The sequence below is a fragment of the Staurois parvus genome, unplaced genomic scaffold, assembly GCF_062004578.1.
Source record: "Staurois parvus isolate SC_StPar_1 unplaced genomic scaffold, SC_StPar_1.0 ptg001625l, whole genome shotgun sequence".
NCBI lineage: Eukaryota > Metazoa > Chordata > Amphibia > Anura > Ranidae > Staurois > Staurois parvus.
The window spans coordinates 45,332-66,527 of NW_028319421.1; the positions used below are offsets into that span (position 1 = coordinate 45,332).

The window sequence follows — 21,196 nt, forward strand, 5'->3', positions numbered from 1 at the left end:
CTATATCCGCTCTCCCCGGACCCCGCATTCACTATATCCGCTCTCCCCGGACCCCGCGTTCACTATGTCCGCTCTCCCCGGACCCCGCGTTCACGACGTCCGCTCTCCCCGGACCCCGCGTTCACTATATCCGCTCTCCCCGGACCCCGCATTCACTATATCCGCTCTCCCCGGACCCCGCATTCACTATATCCGCTCTCCCCGGACCCCGCGTTCACTATATCCGCTCTCCCCGGACCCCGCATTCACGATGTCCGCTCTCCCCGGACCCCACATTCACTATATCCGCTCTCCCGCAGTACACAGAACATGGAAATGCAATTATTTTAGTAAATATAAAGTGCTAAATACCTTTTCCCCTCAACTGTTCATAGCAGTCTTGTGACTTCTATCAGTGTCCAGCCGAGCACTGGTTAATCTTGTAGGAGTTTTCATTCTCCCCTGACTGTCCTATAGGCTGCATGACCCCTGAACTCCGTCTGGACAGTGCTGTTTGGTCCAGTGTTATTCACATGCACTTTCCCAAAGAAAAAAAAAAAAACCTCTCTATCCATACACAATAAACTGAGCATGTTCAGAGTAACTCCTAGAGCTCTGTTCTATCAGCAAATGGATTGGGGACAGGAGAAGGGGAGTATCAGAGAAGGCAGGATCAAACAGCCTTTTTACACAATGCGGAGGATTAACCCCTTAGGTCCCACAGTGAGTATAACCAGCACGCTTTCCTGCATCTACAGACTGATTGTACTGTTGGGGGTTTAGTAACTATTTAATGTGTATTGATGAAAAAAAAAATTTGTCCTGCCAACTTCATATACGTTTGTTCTGTACAAGTGCGGGCAAAGTCGACTGTTAGTTATTTCCTCTTCAGGTTGGATGTCTTTCATTCACAAGTATAGTGTGAATCGGGACAATATCCCCTTATGGCCATTAGATGGCGCTGATGATCATAAGAAATAATTCCTTTGTTACTGTGATTGTCATCTCCATCTAATGGGGATATTGTCCCGATTCTCATGAATGACGAACATCCGACCTGAAGAGGAAAACAGAAAGAGCTTTCTAACGATCGACTTTGCAGAATGAACGTGAACGCAACTTTTCGGGATGAGCAGCTGTGTGAATGCTTATTTTCTGAATGTAACCCTCAGTAATATGTGCTCTGTGTGACCCGCAGGTACAGAGCTTTCTGCGCGGCTGGCTATGCCGGCGGAAATGGAAAAGTATAATCCAGGACTACTCCAGGTCTCCCCATGCAGACAGCATGCGCAAAAGGAACCAGGTCGTGTTCAGCATGCTGGAAGCCGAGTCGGAATATGTTCAGCAGCTGCACATTTTGGTCAACAACTTCCTGCGACCTCTGCGCATGGCGGCCAGCTCCAAGAAGCCGCCAATCACCCACGATGACGTCAGCAGCATCTTCTTGAACAGGTGGAGATGCTTGTGGCAGCTTTTAGGGAGCGAGAGGGCGGTCTTGCAGCGTGCGAAATGCGCTTGCGCTCCTCGAATATTCAGGGGGGAGATTTACTAATACTGGAGCACTCAGAATCTGGGGCGGCCGTGCGTGGGAGCCAATCGGCTTCCAACTTCAGCTCGTTTGATGGAGCTTCGGCAATAAGTCACCGGTCACACCGCTGCGATTTACGTGCGATTTCAGAAGACTTTCCTGCTACTGCCATTCTATTCTATGTATGTGAAATCGCGACAAAACTGCAGAAAGTCACGCAAATCGCACGTTATAACACACTGACATTTACGTTCATTACATGCGATTTCAGGTGCAATTTCAATTCACAAATCGCAGCAGTGTGACCGGGCACTAAGTCATCGGTCACACCTCTGCGATTTACATGCGATTTCAGCGCGGTTTCTGAAGACGGTACATTCCATTCTATGTATGTGAAATTGTGACAAAACTGCAGAAAAAGTCACGCAAGAACTGCTTTAGAAATCAGGCTGCAGCAAATCGCACATGTGAAGACACTGACATTCACATTCATTACATGCGATTTCAGGTACGATTTCTGAAGACTTTATTGCTACTTGTGAAGATTTTCAATGATTTCTTGTGATTTGCAGTGCGATTTCCATTATACTCAATGTATGTGAAATCGCAACAAAGTTGCAGAAAAAATACTGTAAGAACTACTTTAGAAATCGGGCTGCAGCAAATCAAATGTGTGAAGACACTCACATTCATTACATGCGATTTCAGGTGCGATTTCAATTCACAAATCGCAGCAGTGTGATCGGGCACTAAGTCACAAGTCACACCGCTGCGTTTTAAAACCGTGTGACTTGTGCGCAATTTCAAGTGCGATTTCTGAATACTTTACTGCTACTGCCATTCTATTCTATGTATGTGAAATCACGACTAAACTGCAGAAAAAGTCTTGCAAATCGCACATGTTAAGACGCTGACATTCACATTCATTACATGCGATTTATGAAGACTTTATTGCTACTTGTGAAGATTTTCAATGATTTCTTGTGATTTGCAGTGCGATTTCCATTATACTCAATGTATGTGAAATCGCAACAAAGTTGCAAAAAAAATACTGTAAGAACTACTTTAGAAATCAGGCCCCAGCAAATCGAACGTGTGAAGACACCGACATTCACATTCATTACATGCGATTTCAGGTGCGATTTCAATTCACAAATCGCACCAGTGTGACCGGGCACTAAGTCACAAGTCGCACCTCTGCGTTTTAAAATCGTGTGACTTGTGTGCAATTTCAAATGCAATTTCTGAAAACTTTACTGCTACTGCCATTCTATTCTATGTATGTGAAATTGCGATTAAACTGCAGAAAAAGTCACGCAAATTGCACATGTTAACACACTGACATTCACATTAATTACCTGCAATTTCAGGTGTGATTGAAATTCACAAATCGCATCTGAAGTCACAACAAAACTGAAGAAATGCAAGAACTACTTTAGAAATCGCGCTGCAGCAAATCGCACATGTCAAGACACTGACATTCATTAGATGTGATTTCAGGTGCGATTTCAATTCACAAATCGCAGCAGTGTGACCGGGCACTAAGTTACCGGTCACACCGCAGCGTTTTAAAATCGTGTGACTTGTGCGCAATTTCAGGTGCGATTTCTGAAGACTTTACTGCTAGTGCCAGTCTATTCTATGTATGTGAAATTGCGACAAAACTGCAGAAAGTCACGCAAATCGCACATGTTAACACACTGACATTCACTTTCATTACATGCGATTTCAGGTGCAATTTCAATTTACAAGTCGCAGCAGTGTGACCGGGCACTAAGTCACAAGTCGCACCGCTGCATCTTAAAATCACATGACTTGTGTGCAATTTCAGGTGCGATTTCTGAAGACTTTGTTGCGTCTTGTGAACATTTTCAACGATTTCTTGCAATTTGCAGTGCAATTTCCATTGTATTCTATGAATGTGAAATCGCAACAAAGTTGCAGAAAAAATACTGCAAGATCTACTTTAGAAATCGGGCTGCAGCAAATCGAACGTGTGAAGACACCGACATTTACATTCATTACATGCGATTTCAGGTGCGATTGCAATTCACAAATCGCAGCTGTGTGACCGGGCACTATATCACCGGTCACACCACTGCATTTTAAAATCATGTGACTTGTGCGCAATTTCAGGTGCGATTTCTGAAGACTTTATTGCTACTTGTGAAGATTTTCAATGATTTCTTGCAATTTGCAGTGCAATTTATATTTTATTCTATGTATGTGAAATCGCAACAAAGTTGCAGAAAAAATACTGCAAGAACTACTGCAGAAATTGCGCTGCAGCAAATTGCACATGAGAAGACACCAACATTTATTAGATGCGATTTCAGGCACTTTGTCAATTTTGAAACCGCACCGGAATGACTGGACACTAATGCAGGCCATAGACGGGTCGAAAATCGCCCGTTAGTGGGTTAATTAGTCGGCCGTTTTTCGGGGTTTTGTCACATTTTTTGTTATCGGTAAAGTTAGAAAAAAATCGTCCAATTTTGCCGATTGGCCAATTTTCATGGCAATGATGGGCAAATCAGCCGATCTTTTTACCGATAAAAAATCTGCGCATGAGCCGTGACCTGCAAGAAGGAGAAGAAGAAGAATTCCAGCCCGCTATTATATTTGACATGAAAGTCTTGCGGTTGCAACAATTTGTATCCAAATAAAAACATCTGTAACTGAAATGGATACAAATGGAGACAAATGGATGCAAATGGTTAGAAATGGACACAAATAGATACAAATGGATACATTGTTGCAACCGCAAGACTTTCATGTCAAATATAATAGCGGAGCTCTCTGCAGGGACAGAAGTCATTAAATGCCGGCCGTAGACGGGATGAAAATCGGGCGATTTTTTTATTTTTTTCCACCATTGGTGGTAACGTCGGCCTATTGAACGACCGATTTTTGTTTTTTTGTTTTTTTTTGTTTAAAAACGGCCGGTTTTTGACCCATCTATGGTCTGCATAGGTAGATCTCCCTCAGGGTGTACTATACATGTTGTAGTTGTTGATGATAAACTCTCATACCCAGGTTTGCCATTAGAGGGCGCACTTTTGTTTCTGTCAGCATCCATAGTGTTTAGACTGCTGCAAGAAAATCAATTTCAGGAAAGCCACCTGCTGGGTGTAATGCATTGCAGGGCAGCGGGGGATGGGACAAACACTTAACCTTGAATGAATCTCTTTGGTGTAAGATTGGTGTCTGTTCCTCTAATGCCGGGGACTCCGAACTGCTCATTACAAGGGCCACAGCGTATATTGTACGAATATTTCCGGGCTGGAAAAAAAAATCATAAAGCATCCCCTTATTATGTATTACATCCAGGAGTGCCCACCAGAGTCCCCCCTTACATCCAGGAGTGCCCACCAGAGTCCCCCCTTACATCCAGGAGTGCCCACCAGAGTCCCCCCTTACATCCAGGAGTGCCCACCAGAGTCCCCCCTTACATCCAGGAGTGCCCACCAGAGTCCCCCCTTACATCCAGGAGTGCCCACCAGAGTCCCCCCTTACATCCAGGAGTGCCCACCAGAGTCCCCCCTTACATCCAGGAGTGCCCACCAGAGTCCCCCCTTACATCCAGGAGTGCCCACCAGAGTCCCCCCTTACATCCATGTATTCACGGAGAGTCCCCCTTACATCCATGTATTCACGCAGAGTCCCCCTTACATCCATGTATTCACGGAGAGTCCCCCTTACATCCATGTATTCACGGAGAGTCCCCCTTACATCCATGTATTCACGCAGAGTCCCCCTTACATCCATGTATTCACGGAGAGTCCCCCTTTTATCCAGGCATGCCTTAAGTGTTCCCCCGTACATCCAGAAGTACCCATCAGGTTCCCTGCTTATAACTGGGGTGCTTAGCAGAGCCCCCCCTTATATCTAAGGGTGCTTATTGAAGTCCCCTTATACATCCATGTGTGCCCTTCAGGCCCCCCCAATAAATCCAGTGGTACTCATCAGAGTCCCCCTTACATCCAAAAGTACCCATCAGAGTCCCTTCTAACATCGAAGTCTCCACTGGAACCCCGCTTACATCAGTGTCCCCATCAGAGTTCCTCTATTTTATATCAGGGTCCCCATCAGTGTCCCCCTTACATCCATTGGTACCCATCAGAGTCCCCTCTTGCATCAAGGTTCCCATCATGAGTCCCCCCTTATATTAGGCCCCCATCAGAGGGCCCCTCCTTATATCAGGGTCCCCATCAGAGTCCCCCCCCTTATATCGGGGTTCCCATCATGAGTCCCCCCTTATATCTGGGTCCCCATCATGAGTCCCCCCTTATATCAGGGTCCCAGTCAGAGTCCCCACCTTATATGAGAGTCCCCCCCTTGCATCCAGTGCTAACCATCAGAGTCCCCCCCCCCCCCCCCCATTCAAAGGTGTTCCCAGCAGAGTCCCCCATTACCCCTCAGGTAGTAAAGCATCATGATGAAGGCCAGCAGATGGGACGCGTCTGAACATAGGAAGTCCGGTCCGTCAGGGTCCCCATCCGAGCCCCCCCCCCTTATGTCAGGGTCCCCATCAGAGTCCACCCCTCCCCTTATATCAGGGTCTCCATCAGACCCCCCTCTTTTATCAGGGTCCCCATCAGAGCCCCCCCTTATATCAGGGTCACCATCAGTCCCCCCTTATATCAGGTTCCCCAATATGAGTCCCCCCCTTATATCAGGGTCCCCATCAGAGTCCCCACCTTTATATGAGAGTCCCCCCTTTACATCCAGTGGTACCCATCAGAGTCCCCCCTCCCCCCCACATTCAAAGGTGTTCTCAGCACCCAGCAGAGTCCCCCATTACCCTTCAGGTAGCAAAGCATCAGGGTGAAGGCCAGCAGGTGGAACAGGTCTCAACTTAGGAAGTCTGGTCTGTCAGGGTCCCCATCTGAGCCCCCCCCCCCCATTATATCAGGGTCTCGATCAGCCCCCCCCCCTTTTATCAAGGTCCCCATCAGAGTCCCCCCTTATTTCAGTTATGGCTGATCAGTGTACATGGGGGGTCGGCAGCCAGGTGACTGGTAGATCGTGGTCTGGGCTTGCTGACCCCCCCATCCCAGAGCATCAAACATACTGCAGTGCAGGGGGACTACATTGCAAAGTTGGATCTGTAGTAGGGAGCCGCGACGCACGTGATTGCGACACGGATGTGCAGTGATTAGAGTTTTAAATGAGATGTGAGGAGGCGACGCTGTGCCCGGCGATCCTTCTCCCACGTTGTTCAGGGAGATCTCCACCTTACTAAGTGCGCCTTCCCCCGGTGTACACAATATTAGTTTTTATTATATTATACAGGATTTATATGGCGCCAACAGTTTGCTCAGCGCTGTACATTATAATGGGAGACAGTACAGTAACAATACAATGTGATACACGAGGGGTTCGAGGGCCCTGCTCCTTGGAGCTTACAATCTAGGAGGGGGGGGGGAGTGGTACAGGAGGAAGTGACTGTGGGGGATGGAGTGGTAGGAAGAGTGGAGGAGGTCGGCAAGTTAGCAGGGGGTGGGGTAGGCTTCCCTGAAGAGATGGGTTTTCAGGGTGCGCCTAAAGGTGAGGAGAGTAGGTGATAATCTGATGGATTGGGGTAGTGAGTTCTAGAGGATGGGTGACACCCTGGAGAAGTCCTGGAGGCGGGCATGGGAGGAGGAGACCAGGGAACTAGAGAGAAGGAGGTCTTGTGAGGAGCGGAGTGTGCGTGTTGGGTGGTACTTGGATATTAGGTCGGTGATGTAGTTCGGGGCAGTATGGTGGACGGCTTTGTACGTCAGTGTTAGGATTTTGAATTTGATCCGTTGCGCAATCGGAAGCCAGTGGAGGGATTGGCAGAGGGGGGTGGAGGACACTGAGTGGAGGCCAGTGGAGGGATTGGCAGAGGGGGGTGGAGGACACTGAGTGGAGGCCAGTGGAGGGATTGGCAGAGGGGGGTGGAGGACACTGAGTGGAGGCCAGTGGAGGGATTGGCAGAGGGGGGTGGAGGACACTGAGTGGAGGCCAGTGGAGGGATTGGCAGAGGGGGGTGGAGGACACTGAGTGGAGGCCAGTGGAGGGATTGGCAGAGGGGGGTGGCGGAGACAGAGCGTTTAGTAAGGTGGATGAATCTGACTGCCGTATTCAGGATGGACTGAAGCGGGGATAGCCTGTGGCGAGGCAGGCCAGTGAGGAGGGAGTTGCAGTAGTCGAGTCGTAATATGATGAGGGAGTGGATGAGCTGTTTAGTGGTTTCTGGGGTTAGGAACGTGCGGATTTTGGCGATGTTGCGGAGGTGGAGTCTGCATGAGTTTGTTAAAGATTGGACTTGGGGCTGGAAGGACAGATGGGGAGTCTAGAGTGACACCAAGGACTCTGGCTTGAGGGGTGGGACTGATGGTGGCGTTGTTGGACGTGATGGAGAAGTCAGGGGGGGCGCGGGCTGGGGGGAAAACTAGGAGCTCAGTTTTGGAAAGGTTCAGTTTGAGGAAGTGGAGCGACATCCAGTCTGATATGTAGCTCAGTAGGTGTGTGATTCGGGCGGAGACTGAGGGGGTGAGGTGGGGGGTTGAGAGATAGATTTGTGTGTCGTCGGCATAGAGGTGATAGTTGAAGCCGTGAGAGTGTATGAGTTGGCCAAGGGAGGAGATGTAGATGGAGAAGAGAAGGGGCCCGAGGACAGAGCTTTGGGGGACCCCAACAGAGAGGGGGAGTGGGGGGGAGGTGGCAGCGTTATAGGTAACACTGAAGGAGCGCTGTGATAGGAGGAGAGCCAGGAGAGAGCGGAGTCTCTGAGCCCAAGAGAGTGGAGTTTTTTGAGGAGGAGGGGATGGTCAATCATGTCATATATAAGACGCAACTAAGAAGTGATCTGATATCCTGGCAATGTATCCAAAATATAAAAGTAGAAAAGGGATTCCTAAAAGTGTGAGAAACAGAAGATTCATTCTCGTATTTCTATAGCAGAAACCTATACTGCGTGGTTGCAATATGAATTTGCTTTTAAATCCCCTCCCCCCCCCCATTGCTCTGTGCTCGTGCGCAAAAGCAAACGCATCCGTAAATCGGTTTTCATAGCACACATGTGAGGCATCTCCGTGAATGTTAGAGGGGGAGCAATAATTCCAGCACTAGACCTCCTCTGCAACTCTAAACGGGTAACCTGGAAACATTTCTAAAGCAATCTGACTACAAAAAAACTAAAAAATGTAAATGTTCCTCTTTTTAACCCATTATTAACCCTTAGTTTACTGTAATCAGCCCTAATTAACTCATTATTGCAGGAACCTTTTTTTGGAGTTGCTGCGACTTTATTAGAACGGTGCCATTGAAATGCATGGGATGAAGTCACAAGTCGCATTGGTGTGAACCGGCGTACTCATTCTACAGTTTAGTTTTATTGGATCGTTTTTGGTTCTCTATTGAGGTCCAACAACTTGCATTGACAGAACCCTCTTTATTCCAGTGAGACCATCATGTTTCTGCACCAGATCTTCTACCAGGGTCTGAAGGCTCGGATCTCCAGCTGGCCCACACTGGTGTTGGGTGAGGAATCCTCTTCTGTATGTCTCCGGTCATTTCATTGGTGTCAGTCCCGGGTGATGGGATACATGTCTGTCCATTTTTGTCTTTCCAGCTGATCTGTTTGACATCCTCTTGCCGATGCTGAACATTTACCAGGAGTTTGTACGGAACCATCAGTACAGCCTGCAGATCCTGGCCCACTGCAAGCAGAACCGAGACTTCGACAAACTACTGAAACAATATGAAGCCAAACCAGACTGTGAGGAGCGAACCCTCGAGACTTTCCTCACCTACCCCATGTTCCAGGTCAGTGAGAAACTGCCATTTAAATCTCCTTTTATGTGTTGAGTTAACCACTTCAAGTCCAGATACTTTCCCCCCCTTCCAGTCCGGACACTTTCCCCCCCTTCCAGTCCGGACACTTTCACCCCCTTCCAGTCCGGGCACTTTCCCCCCCTTCCAGTCCGGACACTTTCCCCCCCTTCCAGTCCGGACACTTTCCCCCCCTTCCAGTCCGGACACTTTCACCCCCTTCCAGTCCGGACACTTTCACCCCTTCCAGTCCGGACACTTTCACCCCTTCCAGTCCGGACACTTTCCCCCTTCCAGTCCGGACACTTTCCCCCCCTTCCAGTCCAGACACTTTCCCCCCCTTCCAGGCCGGACACTTTCCCCCCCTTCCAAGCCGGACACTTTCCCCCCCTTCCAGTCCGGACGCTTTCCCCCCCTTCCAGTCCGGACGCTTTCCCCCCCTTCCAGTCCGGACGCTTTCACCCCCTTCCAGTCCGGACGCTTTCACCCCCCTTTCAGTCCGGACGCTTTCACCCCCCTTTCAGTCCGGACGCTTTCACCCCCCTTTCAGTCCGGACGCTTTCACCCCCCTTTCAGTCCGGACGCTTTCACCCCCCTTTCAGTCCGGACGCTTTCACCCCCCTTTCAGTCCGGACGCTTTCACCCCCCTTTCAATCCGGACGCTTTCACCCCCCGTTCCTGCCCTGGCCAATTTTCAGCTTTCAGTGCTATCACACTTTGAATGACAATTGCGCGGTCATGCAACACTGTACCCGTACAAATTATTTTTCATTTTTTGAGACAGATAAAGCTTTATTTTGGTGGTATTTATTCACCGCTGGGATTTTTATCATTTTTTTGCTATATAAATGAAAAGTTCAAAATTTTGAAAAAAAGTTTTTCTTATAAAATTTTTGCAAATAAATAATATTTCATCATAAATCTCAGCCAAAATTTATTCCGTTATATTTTTAGTAAAAAGAAATAACCCAAAATAGTTTAACATTTTTATTTTATTTTTTTATATATATATATATTTTTTTTTTTACATACTGTCACCCTAGCAGTAGTGTCACCATGGTGACACTGTACTACTTGTGGGGGGTGAAGATTTTTTTTTTTTTTACACTGATTGCTTTTACACCCATAAAGGCTGTAAAAGCAATCATTTCTCCTTCTCTCTGGCTGCATTCTTGCAGCCTTTGAAAAATATTGTGACAGCTGTGATTGGTCACAGCTTGTCACATGGTACAAGGCTGTTGTGAATTGCCCTGTACCATGTGACCTCTGTGATCATTCACAGATTTCACATGTAGTAAGCAATGGTGTCAGAAGTGACATCCTTGCTTACTACTCTGCATGTGATCACTGATTGGCCAATCAGTGATCACATGATCAGGACTTCACACAGAGGTCTCATACACTGATCGGTGTTTCGCTGTGTCGTCCGGACATAGCGGGCACCGGATCGCAGTGCCGTGTGCTCTCAGGGAGCGCACACAGTCCAAAATAGCGTGCCCCGTTTATGAACGGCAACCCACCCCTGCACTGCCACTGTCCGGCCGTTTATATACAGCGGCCGGACAGGAAGTGGTTAAAGTGGTTGTAAATCTCAGACATGAAATATGAACAAAGCATATCCCTCTATAGTTACATAGTTAGTCTGGCTGAAAAAAGACAAAAGTCCATCCAGTTCAACCATTAAAAAAAAGTTGATCCAGAAGAAGGCAAAAAACTCAGCAAAGCACGATCCAATTTGCTCCTGCAGGGGAAAAAATTCCTTCCTGATCCCCCGAGAGGCAATCGGATATTCTCTGGATCAACTGTACCTATAAATGTTATATCCAGTTCAGGGTCGGACTGACAACTCATGGGGCCCCCGGGCAATAGGGGATCATGGGGCCCCTGTGTCCTTGCCCAAACTCAAAAAAGCCTATGAAAAAGGTACCAAGGGCATCTCATGGGGCCACCTACTGACCCCGGGCCCTTGGGCAGTGCCAGAGTTTCCAAATGGTCAGTCCGCCCCTGATCCAGTTATATTCTGTGTATTCAAGAAAGAATCCAGGACTTTCCTACAGCAATCCACTGAGCTGGCCACACCCAACTCTTCCTAGTTAGAGGTCATGTCCTCATGTTCTTGATCTTCTTGACCTTCAGATTGAAAATCCTGCCCCCCTAAATCTTTATCGCACTCCCCGTGTATTTCATGGTTTCATTCATGTCCCCTTTCCCTTCTGTCCTCCACAGTTCACGTATTAACCCCCTTCCTGCAGAAAGTATTCATATATATGCAATCTCATGGAAGTATGTCTTCCTCTGCGGGGCGACATATACGAGCTACTGTGTCTGTGTTGGGATCACGCAGCGCGCTGCACGCACAGCACAAAGACAGATCTGTCACAGATAACTCTGGGTGTTGTACTAACGATCAACAACTGGAAGGATAGGTTGCAGACCACCTGATTGCTGTGACAGCCTGTGAATGGCTACAGTCATTATTTAGCCCATCCCTGTGGTTTTTTTTTCTCCTCTTGAATGAAGATTCGTTGTATGTGTTGTGGATATCAAGGAAGCAGACACTATAACTGTCACGTAAACCAAGTCATTTACACGTATTGGGATTTTTTTTTAGCAAAGACACAGAGCAGAATACATTTTGGCCTAAATTTATGACGAAATTTTTTTTAATTTTTTTATTGGATGTTTTATAGCAAAAAGTCAAATTATATATATATATATGTGTGTGTGTGTGTATATATATATATATATATATATATATATATATATATATATATATATATAGAGATGAGCGAATCGAACCAGGCGAACCGGAATTCGATACGAATTTCAGGAAAAATTCGATTCGCGTCGAATCCGAATATTTGCCTACTTCGGGTGCGCGAATCGGATTTTTCCCGATCAGCCGACAAAAGTGTCCCTGCAGAGTGCTCCGCTATTTCTGACATTTCTCTGACAGAAGGAACACATGTACAGCGGTTGAAACATTGTATCTATTAGTTTCCATTTAGGATACAGATGTTTCAACCGCTGTACATGTGAAGAAGCTGTCAGAGAACTGTCAGAAATAGAGGAACTCTGCACATACACTTTTTGCCGGTTTGGAATTCTTATTTTCATCCTACTTCTTCTTCTTCTTCTACTTCTTCATCCTCATCCTCAGAAGAAGAGGATGAGGATGAAGAAGAAGAAGAAGAAGTAGGATGAAAATAAGAATAATTCCAAGCCGGCAAAAAGTGTATCTGCAGAGTTCCTCTAAGTGTATCTGCAGAATGTCATTTATGGAAACAAATAGATACAATGTTTCAACCGCTGTATGGAGTGAATGTCCCAGAACTGTCAGAAATAGACAGAAACTGTCACAGAACTGTCCTTCTTCTCATCCTTCTCCTTCTTCTCATCCTTCTTCTCATCCTTCTCCTTCTTCTCATCCTTCTCCTTCTTCTCATCCTTCTCCTTTTTCTCATCCTTCTTCTCATCCTTCTCCTTCTTCTCATCCTTCTTCTCATCCTTCTCCTTCTCCTCCTTCTCCTTCTCCTTCTCCTCATCCTTCTTCTCATCCTTCTCCTTCTTCTCATCCTTCTCCTTCTTCTCATCCTTCTCCTTCTTCTCATCCTTCTCCTTCTTCTCATCCTTCTCCTTCTTCTCATCCTTCTCCTTCTCCTCCTTCTCCTTCTCCTTCTTCTCATCCTTCTCCTTCTTCTCATCCTTCTCCTTCTCCTCCTTCTCCTTCTCCTTCTTCTCATCCTTCTCCTTCTTCTCATCCTTCTCCTTCTTCTCATCCTTCTCCTTCTTCTCATCCTTCTCCTTCTTCTCATCCTTCTCCTTCTTCTCATCCTTCTCCTTCTTCTCATCCTTCTCCTTCTCCTCCTTCTCCTTCTCCTTCTTCTCATCCTTCTCCTCCTTCTCCTTCTCCTTCTTCTCATCCTTCTCCTTCTTCTCATCCTTCTCCTTCTCCTCCTTCTCCTTCTCCTTCTTCTCATCCTTCTCCTTCTTCTCATCCTTCTCCTTCTTCTCATCCTTCTCCTTCCTCATCTCCAAGGGCATTTAAATTAAAGGTACAGTGTTCTGCACTAATTTAAAGGCTCTCTGAAGCCTAGAAACCCTTTTTATAAGTTAACTTCGTAGCGAATTTATTTGCATCGAATCGAATTTCTTCCTGGAATTCGCCGAATCAGCCGAATCGAATTTTTGAAAAATTCGCTCATCTCTCTCTCTATATATATATATATATATATATATATATATATATATATATATATATATATATATATATATACAGTGGGGCAAAAAAGTATTTAGTCCCCACCAATTGTACAAGTTCTCCCACTTACAAAGATGAGAGAGGCCTGTAATTGGCATCATAGGGAGACCTCAACTATGAGAGACAAAATGAGAAAACAAATCCAGACAATCACATTGGCTGATCTGGAAAGAATTTATTTGCAAATTATGGTGGAAAATAAGTATTTGGTCACCTACAAACAAGCAAGATTTCTGGCTCTCACAGACCTGTACCTTCTTCTTTAAGAGGCTCCTCTGTCCTGCACTCATTACCTGTATCAATGGCACCTGTTTGAACTTGTTATCAGTATAAAAGACACCTGTCCACAACCTCAAACAGTCACACTCCAAACTCCACTATGGTGAAGATCAAAGAGCTGTCGAAGGACACCAGAAACAAAATTGTAGACCTGCACCAGGCTGGGAAGACTGAATCTGCAATAGGCAAGCAGCTTGGTGTGAACAAATCAACTGTGGGAGCAATAATTAGAAAATGGAAGACATACAAGACCACTGATAATCTCCCTCGATCTGGGGCTCCACGCAAGATCTCACCCCGTGGGGTCAAAATGATCACAAGAACGGTGAGCAAAAATCCCAGGACCACACGGGGGGACCTAGTGAATGACCTGCAGAGAGCTGGGACCAACGTAACAAAGGCTACCATCAGTAACACACTACGCCGCCAGGGACTCAGATCCTGCAGTGCCAGACGTGTCCCCCTGCTTAAGCCAGTACATGTCCGGGCCCGTCTGAAGTTTGCTAGAGAGCATTTGGATGATCCAGAAGAGGATTGGGAGAATGTCATATGGTCAGATGAAACCAAAATAGAACTGTTTGGTAGAAACACAACTCGTCGTGTTTGGAGGAGAGAGAATGCTGAGTTGCATCCAAAGAACACCATACCTACTGTGAAGCATGGGGGTGGCAACATCATGCTTTGGGGCTGTTTCTCCGCAAAGGGACCAGGACGACTGATCCATGTACAGGACAGAATGAATGGGGCCATGTATCGTGAGATTTTGAGTGCAAACCTCCTTCCATCAGCAAGGGCATTGAAGATGAAACGTGGCTGGGTCTTCCAACATGACAATGATCCCAAACATACCGCCCGGGCACGAAGGAATGGCTTCGTAAGAAGCATTTCAAGGTCCTGGAGTGGCCTAGCCAGTCTCCAGATCTCAACCCCATAGAAAACCTTTGGAGGGAGTTGAAAGTCCGTGTTGCCCAGCGACAGCCCCAAAACATAACTGCTCTAGAGGAGATCTGCATGGAGGATGGGCCAACATACCAGCAACAGTGTGTGCCAACCTTGTGAAGACTTCCAGGAAACGTCTGACCTCTGTCATTGCCAACAAAGGATATATAACAAAGTATTGACATGAACTTTTCATATTCACCAAATACTTATTTTCCACCATAATTTGCAAATAAATTCTTTCCAGATCAGCCAATGTGATTGTCTGGATTTGTTTTCTCATTTTGTCTCTCATAGTTGAGGTCTCCCTATGATGCCAATTACAGGCCTCTCTCATCTTTGTAAGTGGGAGAACTTGTACAATTGGTGGGGACTAAATACTTTCCTGTCCCACTGTATATATATATAAAATAATAATTTTTTTTTGTCGGCCTTTTTTTGTTTATAGCGCAAAAAATTAAAACCACACAGGGGATCAAATACCACCGAAAGAAAGCTCTATTTGTGGGAAAAAAGGACGTAAATTTAATTTGGGTGCAGCGTTGCATGACCGCACAATTGTAAGTTAAAGTCACGCAGCGCTGTATCACAAAAAATGTCCTGGTCAGGAGGGGTGGGGATTCTCTGGAAGGTGAAGTGGGGGGGATCCTCTGGAGGGTGAAGGGGGGGGGGGATCCTCTGGAAGGCGAGGGGTTAACACCCACAAAACGTGTCTTCTCTCCTTAGATTCCTCGTTATATCCTGACTCTGCACGAGCTCCTCGCTCACACGCCTCATGAACACGTTGAACGTAACAGCCTAGAATATGCCAAATCCAAGCTGGAAGAGCTGTCAAGGTGAGATGTTTCTTTTACATTCGCCAACACCTGATTGTGTCCCGGGACCACCAATGCCAGCTGGCAAAGGGCCCATCCAGATGGGACGGGGTGTGGTGAGGGCGAGCGGTTTCAGAATTTCCGAGGAGGGGAAACGTGCTGTTCTGCAGCTTCATACAGCCTAAAGGCATACTAAAGTCACCTGGGTTACATGAAGTATTAATAAAGAGTAATGATCACTGAATGATCAATAGGCTGTATTGTTGAAATATATATTTTTTTTACTTTAAAAATGTGTGCATATCCTCCAATCCATTCCTGTAGAGGCAGCGGCTGCTTTTTAGCATTTCTGGCCTTTTCATAACAGCTGAAAAGGGGTGATACGTTATCCTTCTGCAGATTGAAAAAGTGAAAGAACACATCCCTGGACACCCTTTAGATCTGCATTCAAGGCCCCCATCAAGGGGGGGGACAGCCGATACACAGGTAGGGGGCCTGGGTGTCATAAAGGGCCCAGGCGTCCTGAGGGGCCTGGCAGCGCTGGGAGAAGACAGGGACGGGAGGAGCATGGCTGCACTATCCTTCATTAACACTGTGTTCACATCGGCTCATTACTGCCACCTGTGGCTGCTTACCGCACCTGCACTCCTCGTGTGTGCTGCCTGTACTAGCTCCTCTCTGTGTCTAGGGGACCTGTCAGTTGTGTGGAAACAAGAGCTGGGACACAAGTAGGGCTGTGTGTGCAAGTGAGGGGAGGGGGCTGCTTGGGTACAAGGGGGAGTAGAGCTGTGTGTGTGTGGGGGGGGGGGGGTTAGTGTGTACAGGCGTGATTGGGGACTGTACAGGTGGGGGGGGGGGTGTAAGTGTATACAGGAGGGGGGTGAGTGAGTACAGGTGGGGGGTGAATGTGTACAGCTAGGGGGTTGGGTAGCAAGTGTGTACAGGTGGGGGGGCCAAGTGTTTACATGTGTGTGGGGGGACTGAGTGTGTACAGGTGTATTGGGTGTATACAGGTATGGGGGTGTAAGAGTGCATACAGGTATGAGGGGGGCTGAGTGCATACAGGTGGGGGGGCGAATGTACCAGTGTGAGGGGGCACTGAGTGTGTACAGGTGTGTGTGTGGGGGGGGTTGAGTCTGTACAGGTGTGAGGGGGCTGAGTGCGTATGGGTGTGAGGGGGCTGAGTGCGTACGGGTGTGAGGGGGGCTGAAAGCGTACGGGTGTGAGGGGGCTGAGTGCGTATGGGTGTGAGGGGGGCTGAAAGCGTACGGGTGTGAGGGGGGCTGAAAGCGTACGGGTGTGAGGGGGGCTGAAAGCGTACGGGTGTGAGGGGGCTGAAAGCGTACGGGTGTGAGGGGGGGCTGAAAGCGTATGGGTGTGAGGGGGGGCTGAAAGCGTACGGGTGTGAGGGGGACTGAAAGCGTACGGGTGTGAGGAGGGGCTGAAAGCGTACGGGTGTGAGGGGGGGCTGAAAACGTACGTGTGTGAGGGGGGGCTGAAAGCGTACGGGTGTGAGGGGGGACTGAAAGCGTACGGGTGTGAGGGGGACTGAAAGCGTACGGGTGTGAGGGGGGGCTGAAAGCGTACGGGTGTGAGGGGGGCTGAAAGCGTACGGGTGTGAGGGGAGGCTGAAAGCGTACGTGTGTGAGGGGGGGCTGAAAGCGTACGGGTGTGAGGGGGACTGAAAGCGTACGGGTGTGAGGGGGACTGAAAGCGTACGGGTGTGAGGGGGACTGAAAGCGTACGGGTGTGAGGGGGGCTGCCTGCAGGACTGCTCAGTGCTCACTGGAACACTATTGCTAGACATCACAATGGTAAATTGATTGACAATGTTGCTGGATGTGGGCCTGTGCTGTGGCTGTCTCTTTGCTATATGGGGAGTATCTTGCTGGATTGGGATGTCTGTTTGCTGAATATATGGGGATGTCTCTTTGCTGGATAAGGATGTCTCGTTGCTGTATATATGAGGATGTCTTTGCTGGATTAGGATGTCTCTTTTCTGAATATATGGGGATGTCTTTGCTGGATTAGGATGTCTCTTTTCTGAATATACGGGGATGTCTTTGCTGGATTAGGATGTCTCTTTTCTGAATATATGGGGATGTCTTTTTGCTGGATTGGGATGTCTCTTTGCTGAATACCTGGGGATGTATCTTTGCTGGACTGTGCTGTCTCTTTGTAGGATATATTTGATTTTATTTTTGTTTTGGAGTTTTGTTTTTTTTTTTGTTTTCTTAGATCTGCTAGGGGAGAATAGATTGAGGGGGCATTAAAAATGTAGTGTAGTTATTGTTAGTGTAGGGTCCTGCTCAGAATCTAACTAGTCATGGTGAAAGACTTCAAATTTTATGGCCAAAATATAATTCCTTACCATTAAATTTTGAAAGCACTGATGACATTTTCATGTATTAATATGCAACATTGTTAAAATAAGCGTGGATGCACTGGAGGACTCAGTGGGATGACCGGTGAGCGGATTTGGTGGGACGGCTGGTGGGACGGCCAGTGGGCTGGCCCTGGGGAATGTTGATGATCAGGCCAGGGGGGCCCAGGCCTAAAGCTGTGTAGGAGGCCCCAACATTTCTGATGGTTGCCCTGCATGCATGTTCCAGGGAGGGAGCTGGACACTGGATGGTGTGGACATTAACCATAAAGTCTGCCCATCAACTGCTCTATTACATTCTATTGGACCTTCTTCTGGAACAGTAATCAAGCAACTGATCAGCACAGCTAAATTCTGCCTCATACTGTGTCCAGCAGGGAGGAACATGCTCGTCTTCAGGGATGCCAGAGGTGTGTTCTTTTATTTGGGCTCATCACACATTATCATCTACACCCTCTGCATCTGAATGGGTGGCTACAGAGAGAGAAATTAAGAGAGCCTTACCTGAGAAACCATCGAGCGATCCTGGCGCTGGGCATAGAGATGATTGAAGGAAAGATGGCCACCACTCATCTCTATGCCCTTGGAGGACTGGAGTGATGTCACTTCCCGTTCCGGCCATTTTTTTTTTATTTTTTTAAGCACTAGATCAATGCTTTTTTTTTTGAGCTAATGCTTTACATTGCAGAGGAGAGATGTGGGGTCTTATTGACTCCATATCTCTCCATAAAGAGGACCTGTCACTAATTATGTCTCATTGACCCCCCCATATCTCTCCATAAAGAAGACCCGTCACTAATTATGTCTCATTGACCCCCCATATCTCTCCATAAAGAGGACCCGTCACTAATTATGTCTCATTGTCCCCCCATATCTCTCCATAAAGAGGACCTGTCACTAATTATGTCTCATTGACCCCATATCTCTCCATAAAGAGGACCCGTCACCAATTATGTCTCATTGACCCCCCATATCTCTCCATAAAGAGGACCTGTCACTAATTATGTCTCATTGTCCCCCCATATCTCTCCATAAAGAGGACCTGTCACTAATTATGTCTCATTGACCCCCCCATATCTCTCCATAAAGAGGACCTGTCACTAATTATGTCTCATTGACCCCCCCATATCTCTCCATAAAGAGGACCCGTCACTAATTATGTCTCATTGACCCCCCATATCTCTTCATAAAGAGGACCTGTCACTAATTATGTCTCATTGTCCCCCCCCCCATTATCTCTCCATAAAGAGGACCCGTCACTAATTATGTCTCGTTGTCCCCCCATATCTCTCCATAAAGAGGACCCGTCACTAATTATGTCTCATTGTCCCCCCATATCTCTCCATAAAGAGGACCTGTCACTAATTATGTCTCATTGACCCCATATCTCTCCATAAAGAGGACCTGTCACTAATTATGTCTTATTGACCCCATATCTCTCCATAAAGAGGACTGGTCACTAATTATGTCTCATTGTCCCCCCATATCTCTCCATAAAGAGGACCTGTCACTAATTATGTCTCATTGTCCCCCCATATCTCTCCATAAAGAGGACCTGTCACTAATTATGTCTCATTGTCCCCCCATATCTCTCCATAAAGAGGACCTGTCACTAATTATTTCTATCACAGGGGATGCATGCATTTCTTGTGATAAGAATAAAAGTGATTACATTTTTTTTAAAGGGACAGTGCAAAAAAAAAAAAAAAATTAAACAAATTTAAAAAAAAGAAAACAGTTTAAAGTGCCCCCGTCCCCCCGGTGCTCGAAAAAAATGGTGAACACATACGTAGGCCACGCCCACATATGTAAATGGTGGTCAAACCACACGTGAGGTATCGCCACGAATGTCAGAGCAAGAGCATTAATTCTCACACTAGACCTCCTCTGTAACGTCACACTGCTAGCCTGTAGAGATTTTTAAAGCATCACCCATGGAGATTTTAAGTACCACAGTTTCACGCCATTCCACGAGCGTGCGCAATTTTAAATTGTGACATGTTCTGTATCTATTTGCTCGCCGTAACATCCTCTTTCATAGTTTACAAAAAAGTTAATATATATATATTTTTTTTTTAATCAGTGTATTTTTTCCAAAAAAGTTTTCGTCCAAGTGCATTTTGAATTTTTGTTTTCGGCACCATAATTTTCATTCCGGTGCACCACTAGAAGCTATTTATGGGGATGAAACGCACATAAAATTTTAACGAAATAAGATGAAACTATTTAGAACTGAAAAGCATAGATGTCTTGTTTTTTTTATTTTTTTTTATTTTGTTTGCACTTCAAGTGTATGTCCTTCAGGAGCGCCCTGTACTGTGCAGGTAGTGTGTAAAATGGAACAGTTTGTTACATTGTGGCTGCTGGTATCGGAGTGTTGGGGGGTTACATGGTACAAATCTGACATATTCAGCATTCTTCTGTATACAATGGGCCCTACGTGTCTCCCCTGTGCTCCACTGAAGGCAATACAGTATGAATCGCACTGCATTACATTCTTTCGTGGCCTCGATGGCTGGGGGCACAGAAGTGGTGTCATTCACATCACTTCCGGGTCAGGAACAAGAAGGGGAGGAGAATGGATGCAAGTCCGCTCTCTTCCTTCCCCTCTACTCACTGACACTGGCTGTGCCAGTCCTGGGCCTGCAGATAGGCAAGAAGAGCCCGGGATATAGCGGGCGGGGGAGGGTGCTTGCGGGGGGACACTTTGCTGGCGTGTGGAAGCATTCGGGCGGCAGAGGAGCCCTGATATAGCGGGCGGGGGAGGGCGCGTGCGGGGGGACACTTTGCTGGCGTGTGGAAGCATTCGGGCGGCAGAGGAGCCCTGATATAGCGGGCGGGGGAGGGCGCGTGCGGGGGGACACTTTACTGGTGTGTGTAGAAGCATTCAGGTGGCAGCATATCCCTCATATAGCGGGTGGGGGAGGGCACGCGCGGGGGGACACTTTACTGGCGTATGTAAAAGCATTTGGGTGGCACTGAAGCCCTGATATAGCGGGCGGGGGAGGGCGCGCGTGGGGGGACACTTTACTGGCGTATGTGGAAACATTCGGGTGGCAGCGGCGCCCTGATATAGCGTGGGGGGGGACACTTTACTGGCGTCTGTGTAATCATTTGGGCGGCAGAGGAGCCCTGATATAGCGGGCGGGGGAGGGCGCGCGTGGGGGGACACTTTACTGGCGTATGTGGAAACATTCGGGTGGCAGTTG

The 21,196-nt window shown here is 47.3% G+C and overlaps 1 protein-coding gene across 1 annotated transcript in view; it reads left to right on the forward strand.

Annotated features, from left to right (window-relative positions):
- RASGRF1 (Ras protein specific guanine nucleotide releasing factor 1) overlaps positions 1 to 21,196 on the forward strand; it is a gene marked incomplete at its 5' end in the record, with an annotated part of 154,420 nt that overhangs the window by 44,594 nt on the left and 88,630 nt on the right. The window contains 4 exons of the mRNA XM_089663098.1: positions 1,178 to 1,431; positions 8,940 to 9,019; positions 9,111 to 9,304; positions 15,516 to 15,625. Coding sequence (XP_089519224.1) covers positions 1,178 to 1,431; positions 8,940 to 9,019; positions 9,111 to 9,304; positions 15,516 to 15,625 — 638 coding nt within the window. The remainder of the gene's footprint in view (positions 1 to 1,177; positions 1,432 to 8,939; positions 9,020 to 9,110; positions 9,305 to 15,515; positions 15,626 to 21,196) is intronic.